The 19779-nt window shown below is 62.8% G+C and overlaps 2 protein-coding genes across 4 annotated transcripts; one reads left to right on the forward strand and one right to left on the reverse strand.

The window, feature by feature from the left end:
• Window positions 1–963: 963 nt before the first annotated feature.
• TBXA2R (thromboxane A2 receptor) lies at window positions 964–9512 on the forward strand. 2 transcript variants are annotated; one of them, XM_072787858.1, is made up of 3 exons: window positions 964–1083; window positions 4481–5313; window positions 8852–9512. In XM_072787858.1, exons 2-3 carry the CDS (start codon window positions 4528–4530, stop codon window positions 9095–9097), a joined length of 1032 nt encoding a protein of 343 aa, XP_072643959.1. In that variant the 5' UTR covers window positions 964–1083; window positions 4481–4527; the 3' UTR covers window positions 9098–9512. The 2 variants fall into 2 exon arrangements, with proteins under 2 accessions (XP_072643959.1, XP_072643960.1); XM_072787859.1 differs by lacking the exon at window positions 8852–9512 and adding an exon at window positions 6677–8838.
• A 553-nt stretch (window positions 9513–10065) lies between these two features.
• Window positions 10066–17579, reverse strand: GIPC3 (GIPC PDZ domain containing family member 3). 2 transcript variants are annotated; one of them, XM_072787856.1, is made up of 6 exons: window positions 17343–17579; window positions 16395–16580; window positions 16092–16272; window positions 14530–14642; window positions 14159–14253; window positions 10066–14044 (listed from the first exon to the last, which is right to left on the reverse strand). In XM_072787856.1, exons 1-6 carry the CDS (start codon window positions 17577–17579, stop codon window positions 10393–10395), a joined length of 4464 nt encoding a protein of 1487 aa, XP_072643957.1. In that variant the 3' UTR covers window positions 10066–10392. The 2 variants fall into 2 exon arrangements, with proteins under 2 accessions (XP_072643957.1, XP_072643958.1); XM_072787857.1 differs by having other exon boundaries at window positions 13002–14044; window positions 14172–14253.
• Between the last annotated feature and the right edge of the window lie 2200 nt (window positions 17580–19779).

The raw sequence follows: 19779 nt of genomic DNA on the forward strand, positions 1-19779 counted from the left end.
CACTTGGGGCCAGTGAGGCCCCGGTCAGGCCTCCTGCCCCCCTCGCCTCGCCTCACTTACCTGCAGCGAAAGGCACCTCTGGGGCCTTTGCTCGGCCGCGTCCAGCCTGGCCGCCCTCTGCTCTTGGGGCTGGGGGGACGGGGTCTGGGGTCTCCGAGGAAGCGCACCCTGCCTGCGGCCCGCACCCAAGCCCCGGGCCTCACCCGCACTCCCGCCTGAGCTGAGCGGCCGGGCACCCTTGCCCACCCCACGCAGGGGTGAGAGGTGGAGGGGCAAGGGGGCCGGACCTCCTCCCCCTGCCGGGCTCTAGGGCTGTGCTCTCTCCAGCCCCACAGCCTCTCCAAGCCTCTGCCCTGCAGGACACTCCCGCAGGGAGGTGGGGACCCCCAGCCCCCCCCCCCCGAGGGCTCCGCCCGGTGCCCACAGAGCCTCTTAGGTACCTCTGGGTGCCAGGCGCCAGCCCTCGGGGTCACCAGCTGAGAGCCCCGGGCCCTGGGCGCGGGTCTGGGCGCCTGGGGTGGGGGAGGCCGATGCCGGCCCTCCCGGCCTGCGATCCAGGGCTGCCGGGCTGGTGAACAACGCGGGGCTGCGGGGCAGGTCCAGGGGGGCCCGGGGCGAGGCTCCAGAGCCGCGGCCCCGCATCCCCGCCCCTGCCCAGGCCACCCGGGGCGCCCACCGACCCCCACCGACCCCCAGCAGCCGGGCTGGCCGGAGGGGCGTGGCCAGCTCAGGGGCGGGGCCGCGGAGAGACGGATGGAGGGACGGACGGACACACGGCACAGAGGGCGCGGGCAGCGGAGCGAGAGCCCCGGGCCTGGCCGTTCCCAGCCCCCGCGGACCCGCTCCGGCCCGGAGGGCTCGTGCCCCCCCCAGCCCCGGGGGACGCGCACCCCCGCCTGCTGCGCCGCCGCGCCCTCCCTCTGTGCCCTGCGAGGCTCCTCCGAGCTGCCCGCCCCCGGCTGTGACTCTGTTTCCCCAGGGGCCCCGGAGGCCCGGCCGCCCCGCTCCCCGCTCCGCCCTTCCGGCCTGGGCCCGCTCCCGGCCGCGGCGACCCCAGCGCATCCCACAGATCACCACCTCCAGGTGAGACCCGCGCCGGGTCAGGGGAGGGGCCTGGGTGGGTGTGTCCCCCCACCAGCCGGCCCAGGTGTGGGTGTTGGGGGGGTGTTGAGACCAGGTGTGCCACCGCCCCGGAGTGGCTGAGGATGTGCTCCTGTGCGTGTCCCGGGGTCCACGAGCGTGGAGCCACTTGGGGCCTCTGGTGTCGCGGGAAGGGTGCAAGGGTCTGGGTGTGGCTGTGAGCAAGTGTGTGTGTGTGTGTGTGTGTGTGTGTGCGCGCGCGCGCGCGCGTGCGCATGCACAGGCAGCGAGGTCTCAGCGCCCGTCTGCACCATCACTAACTGTGCAGCCCTAACCTCGGCCACAGGCCCCGGGGCCTTCATCCTGCACCTGCCCCCCTGCACAGACCCCCTGGCCGTGGGTGGTGAGCCCTCGAGGGCACACCCATTGTACAGATGAGGAAACTGAGGCTCCCAGGGGGCCCCTGAGTCAGGCCCAGGCTGGGCTGAGACCTAGTTGGCTGACTGTGGAGGCCCCACTTTGCACCCTCTGAGGTGAGGGCTAGGTCGGTGTCACAAACAGGAAAAAGTTCCCGGAAACTGAGCCTTGTGATGTGGGAGGGTGGGCAGGGGCGGCCTGGGAACCGGCAGGTGTGTCTGGGTGGGTGTCTGTGGGGGCGCCGCGCCCGGGAGCCACGGGTCTGCATCAGGCCTGGGCTGGCCGGGCCCCTGTGGTGTCACACCAAAGGGCGGCGACGGTCATTAGACAGCACTCAGGACTCAGAAAATGTGCTGGGGCCGCCGCAGGGCTGCCCCCCACCGCCCCACGCGTGCACACGGCCAACAGGTTAAGCTGGGAGCACCCCAGGAGCAGGAGAGGCTCACCGGGCGGGGGTGGGAGCGGGTCAGGCCTGGGGAGGCCAGCCAGATGCCAGCGGGCCACTCGGTGTCCCCCTTCTCTGCATTTCAGGGAGGGGGGGATGCTGAGGCTCAGCAGCAGCGCCCCCAGCCTGGCAGGGGCAGGTCAGGGGCCCCAGTGCGTGGGCTGCAGCGCAGGAGAGGGACGCATGGGGGGCTGGCCTGCTCCCTGGGGCGGGAGGAGGGGCGCTGGGCGTTGGTGACCTCGGACAGAGGAGGGGCCTGGCGCTTGGGAGCCCAGATCACATTCCACAGGGGCCTGGGCGCGGGAGGGGCAGGACGGGGCAGGACGGGCGGCCTCCCCAGGTGGACTGACCACCACGCAGGGTCGTCCCCCAGGACGGACCGGGAGCTGAGGCCCGCGCTCTGGAACCCAGGGCCCTGCCACATGCCTGGCGAAGTGCTGGCACCTCAGCCACTGGAATTTGAGGGCTCCGGGGGTTCCAGAACCAGCTTGGGAGGATTCCAGATCCCTGGTCCTTCGGAGCCCACACCTCCCCGCGCCTGGGTCCTGGAAGCCTGGGTTTGTCCAGCAAATCCGGCCTGGGAACTTGGGGTCCATGCCTCCCGTGAGGCCCGGGGAGCTGGAGCTGGACTCCCCCAAGGGCCACGCGGTGCTGATTCAGGACCTCGCGCGGACGAGGACAGTCCCCTGCAGGGTGAGGGCCCCGCCATCCCTCCCAGACAACTTGGGAAGGGCAGGAGGCCGTGCCCGGTGCCCCTACTGGCCTGGCCCGGGTGCCTGGGGAACCTGAGACGGCCGCTATCACCTGAACCTGCGGGGGGACTAGAAACCACCGGCGGTGGCCAGGGGGAGTCATGCCAGTTTCCAGCTTGCCCCAGGAGGCCACGCCAAGGGCTCTGGGTCACAGGTTTGTTCTCAGACAACAGAGGCCGTTGGCAGTCTCGGGGTGTGCGGCCCCCCGCGAATGGCTGGTGCACGAGCCCCCACACCCGGTTGGGGCCGCGAGACCCAGGACGCGGAGGCGCAGCCCGAGTCCCCGGGAATGTTCAGAAACGGTGCAGAGCAGCTCCCGAGGCAGAGGGTGCCCGGGCCCGAGAGGCCCTGAAGAAGGCCTCGCTGCAGGAGCAGAGGGCAAAGCCCTGCCCTGCGGGAGGCTAAGACCCTGTGGGTCTCAGGCCTCGGTTTCCCACCCCACCCCCCTCACCCCCACCCCCGCCCAGGAGGCCCCGCCCCACCAGCGCCCTGGCCTTGGCTCACAGCCTGGGAGGGAAGCTCAGGGCCTGGGTGATTTATGAGGAGCGATAAGGAGCCGCGCAGAGGGGCCCGACCAACGCAGCGATGAGCAGGGGAGCTGGGGGGCGAGGGCTGGCGGCCGCAGGGGCCCCCCCCACCCCAGGGCCGGCGCCACGGCAGCACCCACGGGCACCCGCAGGCCCTGCGCTCGCCTGGCTCCTTCCCACCGTCCCTGCTTACAGGAAGGGGAGCTGAAGCTCAGCAGGGCCGTGAGGGGGCTCGTGGCCAAGCCTGGGTGCAGATCTGGCCGGACCCCGCTGTAGAAAATTCTACCCCTTAAAGAAGAATCCGACAATGGGGGGTGCCCACACCCACCCCCCGGACCCCCCAGGCCCGGGCCTGCGAATGGGCTTACGCATAACAAGGCCTGAATTTACATCTCAGGTCAACTCAAGCCAGTGGGACAGACGAGGCTTGACCCCTGTGTCTCCCCCTCCGGCTCTGCAAAGTGGGGATCCTCGTAGGCACTGCCTGGCTCTGCCCCCCGGGCACCTGCGTGCGTACCGCCCACGCCTGCCCACCCGAGCCCGGTGCACGGACCAGGGCAGGAGGCTGGGGACCCGCCAGCTGCCGCCAGGAGCCCCCGGAAGGCCCCCCGGCCTGTCCTTCTCGGGCACCGGGAACGGTTTCCAGAATGGTCCCTCGTTTTCTTTCTCCTGGACATCCCCCCTGCCCCTGCCACCCCGTCCGGTCCAGCCGTCCACACCCGTCCACACTCGCGGCGGGGCCCGGGCGTCTCCGCCTCGTCTCGCAGCCCCGGAGGGTGACAGGTCCCTCTCGCTGCCATTTATAGCTCGTCCCTGGGGAGTCTGTTGCTCCGAGTGAGCCGGGGTTTTTTGCTGCTGTTCCCAGAATGGAACTGGATTTCTGGGTTTATTTCTTATTATAAAAACGGGGGCAGACGGGGGAAGAATCCACATGACCCCAACATGTGTGAGGCAGCGGCTTCCGAAAAGCCGGGACCGGGGCCCAGGGCCGCCCGGAGCGCGTGAGAGCCGGCGACCTCCTCACCTCGGCCGCGGTGCGCTCGGGCCGACCGTCCTGCATTCCGCGGCGGCCAAGGGCTCGGCGGGGCACGGCCGATCGGGTCCTGGGGTCACGTCGGGGGGGGGGGGGGGGGGCCGGGGCCGCGCTTCTAACCCAGACCATCAAGGACAGCGGCGCTGCTAGAGGCAGTAAGAGTCACGCGGCGCGGGAGCGCGAGGAGGCGCCGCCGGGGCCTAGCACACCCTCTCTGTGCCCCCAGGTGCGCCGCGCCCCATGGGGTGCTGACCCCGCGCCCGGCTCGGCGCCATGTGGCCCAACGGCAGCTCCGCGGGGCCGTGTTTCCGGCCGAGCAACCTGACGGCGGAGGAGCGGCGCCTCATCGCGTCGCCCTGGTTCGCGGCCTCCTTCTGCCTGGCGGGCCTGGCGTCCAACCTGCTGGCGCTGGGCGTGCTGGCGGGCGCCAGGCAGGGCGGCTCGCACGCGCGCTCCTCCTTCCTCACGCTCCTCTGCGGCCTGGTCCTCACCGACTTCATGGGGCTGCTGGTGACCGGCGCCATCGTGGTGGCCCAGCACGCCGCGCTGCTCGACTGGCGCGCCGCCGACCCCGGCTGCCGCCTGTGCCAGTTCATGGGCGTCGTCATGGTCTTCTTCGGCCTCTGCCCGCTGCTGCTGGGCGCCGCCATGGCCTCGGAGCGCCACCTGGGCATCACGCGGCCCTTCTCGCGGCCCGCGGCCTCCTCGCGCCGCCGGGCCTGGGCCACCGTGGCGCTGGTGTGGGCCGCGGCGCTGGCGCTGGGCCTGCTGCCGCTGCTGGGCGTGGGCCGCTACACCGTGCAGTACCCCGGCTCCTGGTGCTTCCTGACGCTCGGCGCCCAGCCCGGGGACGTGGCCTTCGGCCTCCTCTTCACGCTCCTCGGCAGCCTCTCGGTGGGGCTGTCCTTCCTGCTCAACACCATCAGCGTGGCCACCCTGTGCCACGTGTACCACGGGCAGGAGGCGGCCCAGCAGCGCCCGCGGGACTGCGAGGTGGAGATGATGGCCCAGCTCACGGGCATCATGGTGGTGGCCAGCATCTGCTGGATGCCGCTGCTGGTGAGTGCACCCTCCCCGGGGCGGGGGGGCTCCATCCGCCTGGACCTGTTGCCTCTTTGTTCAAGGTTTTATTTATTTCAGAGAGAGCGAGCCCGTGTGCGGGCACGAGCAGGGCTGGGGGCGGAGGGAGAAGCGCTGGGCAGGGAGCCCCTCGTGGGGCTCGACCCTGGAACCCCGGGGATCACGACCTGAGCCGAAGGCAGAGGCTCACTTAACCCACTGAGCCCCCCAGGTGCCCCTCCACAGTGGATTTAGGTTCCCAGGTTCCCACCCACCCAGGAAAATGTGGGCACAGACCCCCGATGTTTGAGCATCCTTCCCAGAGGAGCTCATGGATAAGACACAGACAACCCCCCAACCAGGGGGGGCCAGGCCCGGGATGCCGGCGGAGGGGCTCCAAGCTTCCATCTGGGTCATCAGCGGGTTCTCCAGAGGAGGGGCGCTGGAGCTGGGGTTTTGAAGGACGCATAAGAGTTTATCTGCCAAACAAAACCAAGGAAAGCGTTCTACGTAGTATCACCGACCCGTCAGACATTTCCTGAGGCCACTTTGTGTTGGGTTCTGGTCCGAGACCCAGCTCTGCCCGGATTTTCCCAGTCAGGGGAGCTTGGCCAACGTCCTTGGCCATTTGGGGTGGTCATTTTTCCATTTCTGACTCGATCAGAACAAGTCTGGAGTCTGAAGTCAGACAGTCGGCTTCCAACCCGTGTCCTTCAAGGACTTGCTGTGTGACTCTGGCTCTGGGCTCCCCTCCCCAAGGCCTGATTACGGGGATTCAAAAGTTTGGGGATCCCTGGGTGGCTCAGAGGTTTAGTGCCTGCCTTCGGCCCAGGGCATGATCCTGGAGTCCCGGGATCGAGTCCCATGTCGGGCTCCCTGCATGGAGCCTGCTTCTCCCTCTGCCTGTATGTCTGCCTCTCTCTCTCTCTCATGAATAAATAAAAAATCTTAAAAAAAAAAAAAAAAAAAAAGTTGCCTGCCCTTCCAAGTGGTGGTGAGGGTGAAATGAACTCGTGTATCCATCTGCTGCTTCCACAAGCGTTTCATGAGTGACTGCTACGTCCCAGGCTGCGGTGTAGACACCGAGGACACAGCGGAGGATGAAAGCAACGGAGCCCCCTGGGAGCTCTTGCCAGCGGGGAGGGCCGGTCGTGCACGTGTGCGACGATGCGGGAGGCGGCAGATGGGAGTGAAAAGAGCTAGAGTGCAAACCAACCCCGCATGGGCGCCCGGCGGGCTCAGTCGGTCGAGCCTGCAACTCCTCATCTCGGGGTTCTGAGTTCGAGCCTCCCGTTCGGTGTAGAGAGGACTTAAAACCTTAAATGCATTTTTAAAAAAAAGATTTTATGTATTTATTTGACAGAGAGACTGCGTGTGCACAAGCAGGGGGAGTGGCAGGCAGAGGCAGAGGGAGAAGCAGGAGCCCCACCCGGGCTCAATCCCAGGACCCTGGGATCACGACCTGAGCCAAAGGCAGACGCTCAACCACTGAGCCACCCGGGCGCCCCCTAAAAATAAAATCTTAAAAAAAGAAAGCACTGCAAATGGAAAGATCATATTTTTTTTTTTTTTTTGCTTTGTGTTTTGTTTTGCTAAGAATTTTTCACATACGTAAGTAGTCGGGGAAAAAGTACAAAGGAGCATCATATTTTGATGTTTTGTGACATGTGACAATGACATGGAATTCAAATTTCCGCATCCAGAAATAACGCTAGAGCACAGCCACGCCCCTGTGCCTCCCTGTAGCTCCGAGGCTGCGGTGGCCCAGCTGCGACAGGGACTGCGTTTAGAATATTTATTCCACGGCCCTGTAAGAAGGAAGGTGGCCACCAAAGGGGCCCCGGGAACCGTTTCACGACTCCGTGAGATTCGATCTAGGACACCTATCTGGTTTTGATCCAGCTGTGAACCTCGCACCCATGCTCCAGAGCCCCAGAGCCCGTGGTTCCGAGCAGAGCGTGGCCCGTTCTGGGGGTCCCGGGAGACTGCGGCAGATCCTGGTCAGGGACGTCTCCGTGAAGGTGACATTTAAGCAAAGACGCGGTCCAGGGGAGGAAGCGGGCTGTGCGGAGATCTGGGGGCGAAGGCATTCCAGGAAGGGGGCACAGCACGTGCAAAGGCTCTGGGGCAGGACGCTGCCTGGCATGTCGGAGGAGCAGAGTGGGCGAGACGGAGAGGGAGGGCCGGGGAGGACCGGGGAGAACCTGCCTCGGTCTCCTCCCTGCCCCCCGGTCTCTCCCGGGGACACCCAGAATGGGCTCCGTGCTGCTCTGAACCATTGGAACCGGGGCTTTGAAGCATGAATAGGAGTTTCCTTGCTACACATAAGAGGGAAGCCGTCCTAGTAGGATCACTGAATCATTAGACACCCCCTGAGTCCCCTTTGTGGGCAAACTGTTTCATAAAGGGCCGTGTGGTATTTTCTTTTTTTTTTTTAATTTTTTTTTTTTCCGTGTGGTATTTTCAACGCGGTCTGTCACAGGCTCAGCTGTGTTGTCCCCTCCCGGGCGGGAACGCAGCCACAGGCAGCGAGTGGGCCTGACTGTGCGCCCAGAGGACACCGAGAATTTCATGTCGTTCTCACATGTCACAAACTCCTTCCTATTTTTTTTCTCCCACTATTTGCACATGTAAAAACGTCCTTAACAAAACAATAAAATGAAACCATAAAAGCCCAAGCAAACCAAACAGGAAGAGGGGAAAGGCCTGATTTGGCCAAGGGGCCAGCTGGTGCTCTAATCCCGCCCCGGATCCCCATGGGCCCAGAGGATAAGCCCCCCAGGAGGCCCTCAAGCTCACCTGGGGAACCCAGTTTGCCAACTGGCTCCCAGCCCTGGGTCAGCTCAGGCGCCCACGCTGGCCTCCCGCAGGCCCCATGTGTCCCCTGTCACAGCTCTGTCACCCCCGCCCCCACGCTGTGACTTCCTGGCCGCCTCCTGTTGGGGCCGCAAGCCTGTGCAGCGGGGACTGGTCCCTCGTGGCCAGCGCAGTGTCCCCAGCACTGCCCAGCAGGTGCTCAGGAAACAACATTAATCAAATTTCTTTTTTAAGATTTTATTTTTGGACGCCTGGGTAGCTCCGCGGTGGACCATCTGCCTTCAGCTCAGGGCGTGACCCCAGGGTCCCAGCATCAAGTCCCGCATCGGGGTCCCCGCAGGGAGCCTGCTTCTCCCTCTGCCTGTGTCTCCGCCTCCTTCTGTGTGTCTCTCAGGAATACATAAATAAAAGCTTTTAAAAAATTAAATACTTAAGGTGCAATTGAATAGTATAGTTTTACATTATGAAATTTTTACGAATTTTCAGGTGTTTAGGAGGATAATAACGCTGGCGGTGCGGGGGCTCTGCGTGCTCACACCCGCCTTGTTTTCCACCGTATTTAATTGTGGAGACAGGCAGGAAGATTGCGTCGGGGAAGCTCAGAGAGGCTGGGCACCCCCCCCCAGGTCACCCAGCAAGGCGGCGACAGAAGCGGCACTGGATCGCGGGGCGGGGTGCGGGCGGCGGCTGGTGCCCCGCTAACGGCTCTGACCCCCCGCAGGTCTTCATCGCCCAGACGGTGCTGCGCAGCCCGCCCGCCATGAGCCCGACCGGACAGCTGTCCCGGGCCACCGAGCAGCAGCTGCTCATTTACCTGCGCGTGGCCACCTGGAACCAGATCCTGGACCCCTGGGTGTACATCCTGTTCCGCCGGGCGGTGATCCGTCGCCTGCACCCTCGCCTCAGCGCGCGGCCCAGGTCGCTGTCCCTGCAGCCCCAGCTCACCCAGAGGCGCCCGGTGCCGTAGGGCCCCAGCGGGACGGCCGCACACGGGGGGCCCCCCAGCCAGCCCGGAGCCCCAGGAGCCCGGAGTCTCAGAAAGGCCAAGACTGTGCATGCCAGGATGGTGGGGCCCCCCCAGCGGCCCTGGGGACCCACCACCAACTCCTCTCTGATCCCTTCCCCCTCCCTACCCAGAAAGGGTGGGCAGGCATGTTGGGGGGAGGGTGTCTGAGGAAATCGGACTTGGAAGCCGCCCCTTCCAGGAATCCCCTGAGAATGGGGGGACTCTGACCCCTGGATATGACCTGCTTCCTGGGGTACAGTTGATTCCCTTTGACTCCCCAGCCCCGAGAAGGCTCTATTTAGAAAACATTGAGTGTGCACAGGCAAGACACCGCTCTCTTGCCAAAATATATACTGGCCCCCCCAGCTTTACTTTCCTTTGGGTCCAGAAATCATCAATCTTTAAAGTTCGGGCGTCAGATTGCTGTTCCCCTGTGTTGGCCACAGCCGGAGCCGCGCCGGGGCCGGGCAGGGCGGAGGGGGTGTGCTGGGTGCCCGCCGCTCTCCTCCGCGCCCTCGCCCTCGGTGGGCCTGCCATGGTCACATCTCCTGGGAGCCTCCCCGCGGCCCCTGGGGTTCTGGGATTAACCCCCGGGAGGTGAGGAAAGAGAGAAGACACGGGATCCTGGAGGGAGCACCTGCCTCCCCCTCCATACGGGGCTCGTGCCTTTACCTGCTTGTTCGCTCAACACTTCAGACCCGCGGGGCCTGGAACACACAGCCCCTGGCCCACAGCAGGTGTGAACACGGCCCGACCGGCCGGAGGACGAGCCTTACACAGCATCAGGTGCGCGCAGGCACACGGGCACACGCGCACTTAGTAAAGGGCTAGGCACAGAGCCGCGTGTGGTCACGTGAGCCCCCTGGACACTCACACCTGCCCCTTCCCCCGCCTTCCCATGAACGTCCCCCAAAAACGACGCACCCAGCTGCAGGGGTGGGAGATGCCTTTATTCCCTGCCAGCCCTCGAGGTACATGAGGACAAAATTGTCTCCTGCTCCAACATCTCCACCTCCGGCCCACATGCCCCCCTCCGCCATACGCCTGGCTTTCCACTCCACAGACCCGGGATCTGCTTACACCTCTCAGAGCCAGGCCGAGTGAAACTAAAGCCCCTGTTTCCACTCTCCCCACTCCCCCCCTCCCCACCTGCTGGGGGAATGAGGTCACCTGCTGCCTCCAGGGGACCCAGGCTGGGAGGGAGGGGCAGGAGACAGGATGGGGGAACCATGGAAGCCAATTATGTTACCCTCAAGCTACAGCTCCCCTTGGTGGGGCAGGGGCTCGGACCCCCAAGGAGCAGACCTCGACTCCTTGAGTGTAGGGGAGGGGACAAGTCTCTGGGCTAGAGGTTCAGGGGGCTGGGAATGCAGGACGGCTGCCCTGGGGGCAGAACTAGAGATAACAGATATGGGGGGTGGGGTGGGCTTCTGGGGTCCTAGCTGGGGCTTGGGGAAGAGCGCTGGTTTCTGGGGTGCTGAGGGGCTCTGTGGCTGTGGGGCCAGGTGGGAAGTTGGTGGGCTTCTGCCCAGGCCGGTACTGGCCTGCGTTCCATGTACCAGATCATGGGGCTGCGGCTGAGGCTGAGAGACTGTGCTCGGGGCCCGAGTCAGGGCTCTGGGTTGTGGGCCTGAGGGCTGATTTTGGACGGGGCGAGTGAGATCAGCCTGGGTTCTAGGGTCAAGGCCAGGGGTCTGTAGGTGGCGTCTATTGCTAGAGCTGAGCTGGATCTTTGAGTTGGTCTGGGTTCTAGAGCTGGATTGGGTTCCAGAAACAGGCTGGGACCTGGAAGTAAGGTAAGTTCCAGAGCTGGGCTGAGTTCTTGAACTGCTCTGGGTTTCTGAGGTGGGATGGTTCTCAGGACTGAGCTGAATCCTGGAGCTGGGCTGGGTCTCTGAGGTAGGCTGGATTTCAGAGCTGAGCTGGGTTCCAGAACTGATCAGGGTTCTAGAGCTGGGCTGGGTTTCAGAGCTGAGCCGGGTCTCAGAGGTAAACTGGGTTCTAGAGCTAAGCTGGGCTCCAGAGCTGGGTGGAATATTTATACTACTCTGGGCTCCAGAGCTTGGTTGGGTTCCAGAAAGAGGCTGGATCGTGGAACTGACATGAGTTCCAGAGCTGAGTTGAATTGTTACACTGTTCTTGGTCCCAGAGCTTGGCTGGGTCTTGAAGCTGAGCTGGGTTCCAGAACTGGTCTGGGTCCCAGAGCTGGACTGGGTTCCAGAAACAGTCTGGGTTCTAGAACTAAGGTAAGTTCTGGAGCTGGCCTGAGTTCTTGAACTGCTCTGGGTTCCAGAGTTGGGCTGAGTCTCAGGTCTGGGCTGAATCCTGGAACTGGTCTGGGTCCCGGAGCTGGACTGGGTTCCAGAAACAGTCTGGGTTCTAGAACTAGGGTAAGTTCCAGAGCTGGCCTGAGTTCTTGAACTGCTCTGGGTTCCAGAGTTGGGCTGAGTCTCAGGGCTGAGCTGAATCCTGGAACTGGTCTGGGTCCCGGAGCTGGACTGGGTTCCAGAAACAGTCTGGGTTCTAGAACTAGGGTAAGTTCCAGAGCTGGCCTGAGTTCTTGAACTGCTCTGGGTTCCAGAGTTGGGCTGAGTCTCAGGGCTGAGCTGAATCCTGGAACTGGTCTGGGTCCCGGAGCTGGACTGGGTTCCAGAAACAGTCTGGGTTCTAGAACTAAGGTAAGTTCCAGAGCTGGCCTGAGTTCTTGAACTGCTCTGGGTTCCAGAGTTGGGCTGAGTCTCAGGGCTGAGCTGAATCCTGGAACTGGTCTGGATCCCGGAGCTGGACTGGGTTCCAGAAACAGTCTGGGTTCTAGAACTAAGGTAAGTTCCAGAGCTGGCCTGAGTTCTTGAACTGCTCTGGGTTCCAGAGTTGGGCTGAGTCTCGGGGCTGAGCTGAATCCTGGAACTGGGCTGGGTTCCGGAGCTAAGTTGAGCTCCAGGGCTGGGCTGAATTCTTGCACTGGGCTGGGTCTCAGAGCTGAGCTGGGTTCCAGAACTGATCAGGGTTCTAGAGCTGGGTTGGGCTTCAGAAATAGTCTGGGTTCTGGAATTGCTCTGGGTTTCCAAGTTGGGCCAGGTCTCAGGGCCAAAGTGAATCCTGGGGCTGTGCTGGGTACTGGAGCTGGGCTGAATTCTTGAACTTATCTGGGCCCCAGAGCTCGGCTGGGCTCTAGAAATGAGCTGAGTTCCAGAGCTGGTCTGCTTCCCAAAGTCCGGCTCGACTCCAGAGCTGCCCTGGGTTGCAGCCTGGAGCTGGTATCTAGAAGTTGACAGGGTTTCCAAAATGATCTGACTTCCAGAAGTTGACTGAGTTCCTGGGCCAGTCTGGGTCCTGGAGCTGGGCCTCCCTTCAGAGTGAGGCAGATTTGTGGAGCATAAATCTGCTGCTGCATTGATCTGGGTCCCGGGGCTGGAGTGGATTCCAGAGTTTAACTGGATTCTGGAACTCAGTGAGGTCCCAACAACCGACTGTGTTTGGGAGCTGGAAGGGATTTCAGACCCCGTCTGTGCTTCAGAATTGAGCTGCGTTCTGGAGCTGGGTGGCGTCCCTGAGCTGGACTGAGCTCTGGAAAATGTCCAGGCCTTAACGTTGGTCTGGGTCCCAGAGTTAGCTGGTATTGTAGAGCGGGTCTGTGTTCTACAGTGAGAACCAGTCTCGGCATCAAGCTGAGCTCCAGAGGCCGGGCTGGCCTCAGAGGTGGATGGGGCTTCAGAGCTTGTCTGACTTCTGGAGATGGGCCCGGTTGTAGCACTAGGGTGGGGTCTAAAACCAGACTCATTCTCTGAGCTGGACTCATCGCTGGAACTGGACCAGGCCCCAGGATGGGGGTGGGTAGTCGAATGCAGTTGGGTTTTAGAGCAGGGCTGGGGTCTGGGTCTGGACTGAGCTGTAGCATGCATCTGGGCTCGTGAGCAGCGTTGGGTTTGGGAGCCATCTTCCAATCCTGAGCTGGTGTGGCTCCTGTTGCTGGGCTGTTTCTTGAGTCTGACTTGGGCTCTAGAACTAATGGGAGTTCCTGAGCTAGACCGGGTGTCTTCGTACGGCTGAGTCATGAGATTGTCTTGAGTTCCAGTGTCAGATTGAGTTGGGTGGCAGGTCTTGGTCATAGATCTGGGCTGGGTTCCAGAACTGGGATTGGTCTCAGAGCCGGGCTGTGTCTTAACACTTATCTGGGATCCAGACCTTAACTTGATTTCAGAGTTTGGTTTAGCTTCAGAGCTGTCTTGGGTTCTAAGAAAGGGCTGGGTTTTGGAGCTGGGTTGGTTCTCGGAACCGAACTGCATTCTAGCAATGACCTTAGTCTCGGGGTTGGCCTGGGGTCTAGAACAGGGCTTGGTCTCAGAACTGAGCTTGGTTCTAGAGCAAGACTTGACCTCAGAGCTGGGCTTGGTCTGAGAACTGGAAGGGGTTCTAGAGACGAACTTGGTCTCAGAGCTGGCCTGGGCTCTGGAAGGAGGCTGTGTCTCTGAGCTGGGTTGGGTCTCAGGAGTGGTTTGGGTTCTAGAGATGAACTCGGCCTCAGGGCCGGCCTGGAGTCTAGAGCAGGGCTTGGCCTCAGAGCTGGGACTGGTGTCGACACTGCTGTGGGTTCTAGAGGTAAACTCAGCCCCAGGGCTGGCCTGGGCTCTGCAGCGGGGCTGGGTCTCAGATGGGGCCCGGGCTGTGGTGCAGAGCCGGGCTTCGGGAACCGGCCGGGAGGTTTGGGGCAGGGGGCTGGGCTCCGGGCTGGGGCCGCACTCAGCGCCGGGGCAGACTAGCCGCAGGCCTCCCTGGCCTCGCCGATGGCGGCCCACACCTCCACCACAAACTCGTCCGGGAAGGCGAACTCGCCCAAGACGGAGTCTAAACGGCGCGCAAACTCCTGGACGCTCGCTGTCTTCTTGGAGGTGTCCACCATGGTGGACGCTGCAGGCCGAGCAGGAGGAAGGCGGGTGAGGGTGCTCCCCGGGCCCCGGCCTCCCCGTGGGCCTCGGTGCCCTCCCCGTGGGCTGTCCTCCCCCCAGGGTCCGCCCGGCTTACCCTGGCCCCTTACCCAGCTCTGGGTCCCGAATGCCCATGTAACTCTCCAGCAGGTCGTCCACCCTCCGGGACGCCTCCTCCTCAAATTCGCTGGGCTGGGGGAGGAGCATCCACCACAGGGTCAGAAACTGGCTCCCTCCCGCTCCGCCACGCGGCCCCGCCCCCCGAGGCCCCGCCCCCGAGGCCCCGCCCCTTAGGTGTGAGCAGAGGCAGAGCTCAGTGCCCCCGCCGCTGCCCCGCCTCGCAGGGAGGACCCACTTGGCAGGGAGGGGAGCAGGCGGGAAGAAGGAGAGGGTCTTACCCGAGGTCCCACGGCCTCAGCCGAGTGCTCGGTGCAAGAGCCCCAGGAGACTCCCTTCCCCTTCACTCACCACTTCCTCCACGGTGGCAGCCCCCCCAGAACGAAGACGCAGGGTCTCCCTCCCACTGGTCACTTTTGCTTCCACGGGGCATTTGCTGCTCCTGCTCCTCTGGCCGATCATATCTGCAGGGGACAGAGTGGGGAGGGGCGTGCGTTCTGGGCAGACCCCCATCTGTGTAAGCCCTCGAGCCTTTCTGGAACCTTCTAAGCCTTCAAAGCCCTCCTTAGGTCCACAGGTGAATCTTCAGAGACCTCCCTTGAGAATCCTCTCTTCCCCTGAATCTCCCTCCTCTTCTTATTTTTTTACGTTTTTTTAAGTAATCTCTATGCCCAGCATGGGGCTCGAGTTCCCGACAGTGAGATCAAGAGGCACATGCTCCAGGCTGCCCGGTGGCTCAGCGGTTGAGTGTCTGCCTTCGGCTCAGGGGGTGACCCTGGGGTCCTGGGGTCCTGGGATCGAGTCCCGCATCAGGCTCCCAGCAGGGAGCCTGCTTCTCCCTCTGCCTGTGTGTGTGTGTGTGTGTGTGTGTGTGTGTGTGTCTCATGAATAAATAAATAAAATCTTTTTTAAAAATCTACAAAAAAAAAAAAAGCATCACATGCTCCACTCACTGAGCCAGACAGGCGCCCCATCCCTCCTCTTTTTAAAACAACTCTCTCAAAATAAATAAATAATAAAATAAAATAAATAAAAAAAAATAAAATAAAACAACTCTCTCTAGAAGGAATGCTTGAGACCCTCCCGTAGCCAGAGGGTCAACCTAGAGGAGACTTTGTGTAGAACTCAGTCCTAACGTTGGGGCCTGGCTCTCAGGGTCCCCTGCTGTGCAACAGGGCAGATCTGGAACCCCATCCTGTCCCATTCTCCCTGGGACCTCCCTCCAGATGCATCAGGGCGCTTCTAGAACCTCTTGCTGGAGAATGGTGCTACTCAAAGGCCAGTCCGTAAAGAAATAGGAAAGTGGGGCTGGAATGGGAAGCAACATGCCGGTTCCCTCCTTGAGAAGGTCTTGCTATTAAAAAAAATTACCTGCTGGGGCGCCTGTGGGGGGACCCAGTCAGTTAAGCATCTGCCTTCAGCTCAGGTCATGATCTCGGGGTCCCGGGAGTGAGCCTCACATAGGGCTCCCTGGCCCAATGGGAGCCTGCTTCTCCCTCTGCCCACTGCTCCCCCTCCTTGTGCTCGCTTTCTCTCTCTCTCTCTCTCTCAAATAAATAATTAAAATCTTAAAAAAAAAAAAAAGGCACCATTCTAGAACTCACTTAGGAAAACATTCTCAGGACCGTAGCCTGACCACAGTACTTTAAAACCTCCTAGCCAGGTTACCAAACAGGTCCAGACACCTCCTCACCCGCCGCCCCCATGCTGGACTGACCATAACAATCTAGAGACTACCGACCTCTTCCTGACACAGTGCCAAAGGCTCTCTGTCATGCCACCAGAGACATCTAGAACCTTCCATCCTGTCCCGTCCCCCCATCGTCCACTGTGCTGGGCATCCAGAGAACCCGCTTCTGGAAGGGCTCCTCGCCAGCACCCCACCTGCCCCCTGGGCCCCAGGCGGCCCTCACCGAAGGCTCTCTTGGGCTGCACCAGGCGCAGGGTGAAGGGCTGGGACTTGGGCAGCTCCCGGAGCATCTTGGCCACCTCGTAGTGGCGGCAGCCGACGATGGAGTGATCGTTGATGGCCTCGATGCTGTCGCCCACGCACACAGCCTGGATCCGGTTGATAATGCTGCCCTCCTTGATCCTCTGTAGGGACCCAGAGTCACTCAGGGGGCCACCCCAGCCACCCCCTCGGCTTCCCAGAGCCCAGGTAGTGGCTCATCCCAGGGCCCTGAGCCCCCAGGAGGCCACCCGCCCTCCGTGGGCACCTTGATGAAGGCGTAGCCGGCCCCGTTGTCCGTGATGGTCAGTCCCAGGGCGTCTTCGGTCTTGGTGACCTCTACCTCCTTGGTCTCTCCGCGCACGTGCGCAAAGATGAAGTCCTCCAGCCCGATCTGGCCGCCCAGGAGTTTCTGCATGTCCACTTTGTGGCTGTTTAGGGTACAGAATAAGATCTGTCCCAAGGGGAGGGGAAGCCCAGAGTTAATGACAGCGCTCATCGCCCTCTGTCTGTGCAGAACAACCAGGGTGATGGGCTCAGGAGCCTGGGAGGGAAATTGAGGCAGAAAGGGGCATGAAACTGGCCTGGTCACCCAGCCCCTGGGGATCCCAGTCCAAGGCGGGGTGTGGGGCCCTCCGAATGGGGTAGAGGGGCAAGAAGGAGTCTGAGACCCTGAGAATGGGGAGCAGGGTGATAAGGGGGCTGTGGGCAGGAAGAGAGGCCCCCCCACCCCGTCACCCCTAGATTTTCAGTTTTGATACATTGGCGCCCTGACACCCAGACCGACTTTTGGGGTCGATTCTGGATCTGCTGGCGCCCCCTGGGGGCCACGAGCCGCACCGCCCTGCAGCCCGGCCCCTACCCCGGCGACTTCGCACCTGGAACCCCGGCCCCCGCCGCGCCCTGGAACCGCAGAGGCGCCTCCCCGCCGGCGGGGTCCGCTCTTAGCTGGCCCAGCGCAGGGCTCCGGGGAGGCTAGGGACCCGCTGACCCCGACGCAGGCCCTCTGCGCAGGGCGAGCCAAGAGGGTGTCTGGGGTACGGGGCCCCCAGGATGTGAGCGGCGTGTCTCTGAGACCCGCTGATGGGAGCCCGTGCACCCGGGAGGGGAGGTCCGGGCCCCCAGCCCCGCGCCCCGGGCTCCACCCCTCTCCCCGCTCAGACGGCGTGGGGGGGGGCTCTGGCGCGGGGAGCGGGGGGACCTCGGGGGTCCTCACCTCTGTGGGCGCGATCCCGAAGGCCTCGGCGATCTTGGCGTAGAGCTCGCGGACGTTGGTGAAGCCCTCGATCTTGCCCGTGGGGCTGCCGTGCGCCAGCTGCGTGCGGAAGACCAGGCGCGGACGCGCGCGGGGCGCGGCGGGGGGCTCCGCGGGCGCGGGCGAGGGCGGGGGCGGGGGCGCGGACGGGCGCGGGGCCTCGGCGCCCCGGGGCTCGTGGGCCGCTGCGCTCTCCATGGCGGGAGGAGCCACCGCCACCGCCACCGCCGCCGCCGCCGCCGCCGCCGGATCCGCCGCTTCCTGCAGCCTCCCCTCCCCCGGCCCAGGGCGCGACAGCCGAGCCGCTGGGTAAGGGGATCCGGGAACCCGAGCCTCCCGGGAAGGCGACACCGCGGGCCGCGGAGGGGGGTCTGGCCCAGGTGCGCGGGCCCTGCTAGGCCAGCTGCGCGCTCCCGGGGGACGCCGGGCGGGCCGCGGGGCCTGAGCAGCACACGGGGCGGAAACGGGGGTTCCCAGTGAGGACCAGGGCAGTGGGCGCGCCCATGTACTCCTTGCAAGGACCCTAGAAAGGGCAGGACAGGGACCAGGGATCACCTCAGCTACACCCTGTCCCTACCCGCCGCAGCCCCCGGGGGCTCCGTCCTCCCTGAGGCCCGCCAGGCTCTGCACGACCAGCCCGGCCGCCCTCCCTGCCCTCCCTTCCTCCCCATCTCCCCCTGGCACACGCTGCTCCAGCCATACCGGCCTCCTTGCCTTTCCTCTAATGCCAGGTTGGGTCCTGCCCCAGGGCCTTTGCACGTGCTGTTCCTTCTGCCTGGAATGCCATCTCCCAGTCATGCGCTTGGGTCCCTGCCTCACCTCAGCTACTTGCTCAAATGTTGTCCGCTCCTTCCACCTCTCAATCCCTTTTCCTAGGTTTTTCTCCCTGGTATTGATAGATATCAACTGTTCTACTTAATCGTCCTGTATCCCGGCTGTCCCCACAACCGCAGTGTCAGCCCCAGGAGGGCAGGGGCTCTGGCCTCTTCTCCCCACTGCCACATCCTGGGGTCTGGTGCCCGGAGACAGCAGGCACCCCGGCAATCTGCAGTGAGGAAAGGCATGGACTCCCAGGTCACAGGAGGGAAGGAGGCTCTGGCCCCCGGGAGGCACCTGTCAGAATCCCCTGGGACGCAACATCGAGGCGTCCAACAATGAGAATGTTGGCTCTTACAGTCAGCGGCCCTGGAATGCCACGGAGTGGCCCAAAGAGGGGCCTCCCGCCCTGGGAGAATCTCAGAAACCAAGCGTTGATAGAAAAAGGCAAGTCCCAGAAGGCTTTGGACAATGTAAGAAAATGTAATGTCAAGTTTAAAAGCCTGCAAAACACGCCGTGTGTTACCATGGACGAGCCTTGAAAACATGACGCTTGGCGGGGCCGAGGGGTGGGGGTGGGGGACCAGACACAGGAGGCCCCGCCGGCGTGTGAGCAGACGCGTGTGACACGTCCGGGCCGGGCTCGTCCTGGGACAGGCAGGGGGGCTCGTGTCCCCGAGGGGCTGATGGAGGTGGGGGGGGGTGCGGTGGCTGAGAGGGGTACGGGGTTTCTCCTTGAGGCAACAGAAATGTTCTGGAATTCGATTGTGCCGATGATTGCACAACTTTGTAAATACGCTAGAAACCACAGACTTGTACACTTTCAAACCTTTGAAAACTGAACAAAAAAAACCAAACCCCATCAAAGCGGTACTCTTCGAGGAAGACATACTTGCGTGCTCAAAGAATATAAAGACCCGCCTGCTATATACTCCAAATTCGGGATGGGGGTACCTGTGCCGTTGGCAGGGGGGGTGTGTGGGGCAGACAAGGGACCTGGGGTCGGGGAGGTGGCGACGTCTGGCTGTGCGAGTCTCTCCGGGCTGAGGGGGGCTTAAAACCACAGGGATTTGCTGTCTCTCGGTTCCAGGGGCCCGAAGTGTGACGTCAGCCTGTCAGCAAGGCCCCGCTGCCGCCGAGCCCTCGAGCCCTCGGTAGAGCCCTTCCCAGCCTGTCGTAGCTGCCGGGGCGGCGGGCGCTCCTCGGCGCTCTCTGGCAGCTTGCGTTATTCCCATTTCTGCTCTCTGGTCACGTGGCTGTCCACATCTTCATCTTCTTATAAGGACACCAGTCATATTGGATCAGGGGCCCACCCCACTGCAAGATGACCTCATCCTGACTAATTATATCTGCAACGACCCTATTTCCAAATAAGGTCACATTCTGAGAGCTGGGGTTTAGGGCTTCAGCGTCTTTTGAGGGGACATGATTCAACCCATGATACGGGCGTTTGTCAAGTTGTTCTCCAAAAATTTTGGGATGTCTTCAATAGCGCATTAAACAAAAAGTCGCAGCGAGTCTTCCTCAGTAAGTCAAGCACAGCATCCCACGCCTGGGAGAGAGCCTGCCGAATTGGAAGCAG

This window comes from Canis lupus, chromosome 19, assembly GCF_048164855.1.
Source record: "Canis lupus baileyi chromosome 19, mCanLup2.hap1, whole genome shotgun sequence".
NCBI lineage: Eukaryota > Metazoa > Chordata > Mammalia > Carnivora > Canidae > Canis > Canis lupus.

Coding starts and splice junctions, on each gene's coding strand:
- TBXA2R (XM_072787858.1), top strand. CDS start 4,528: ATGTGGCCCAACGGCAGCTCCGCGGGGCCGTGTTTCCGGCCGAGCAAC. Junction 5,314..8,851: donor TCTGCTGGATGCCGCTGCTG/GTGAGTGCACCC, acceptor GACCCCCCGCAG/GTCTTCATCGCCCAGACGGT.
- GIPC3 (XM_072787856.1), bottom strand. CDS start 17,579: ATGGAGAGCGCAGCGGCCCACGAGCCCCGGGGCGCCGAGGCCCCGCGC. Junction 14,643..16,091: donor GCAGCCCAAGAGAGCCTTCG/GTGAGGGCCGCC, acceptor TGTCCCCTGCAG/ATATGATCGGCCAGAGGAGC. Junction 14,045..14,158: donor GAGCTGGGTAAGGGGCCAGG/GTAAGCCGGGCG, acceptor CTCGGCCTGCAG/CGTCCACCATGGTGGACACC.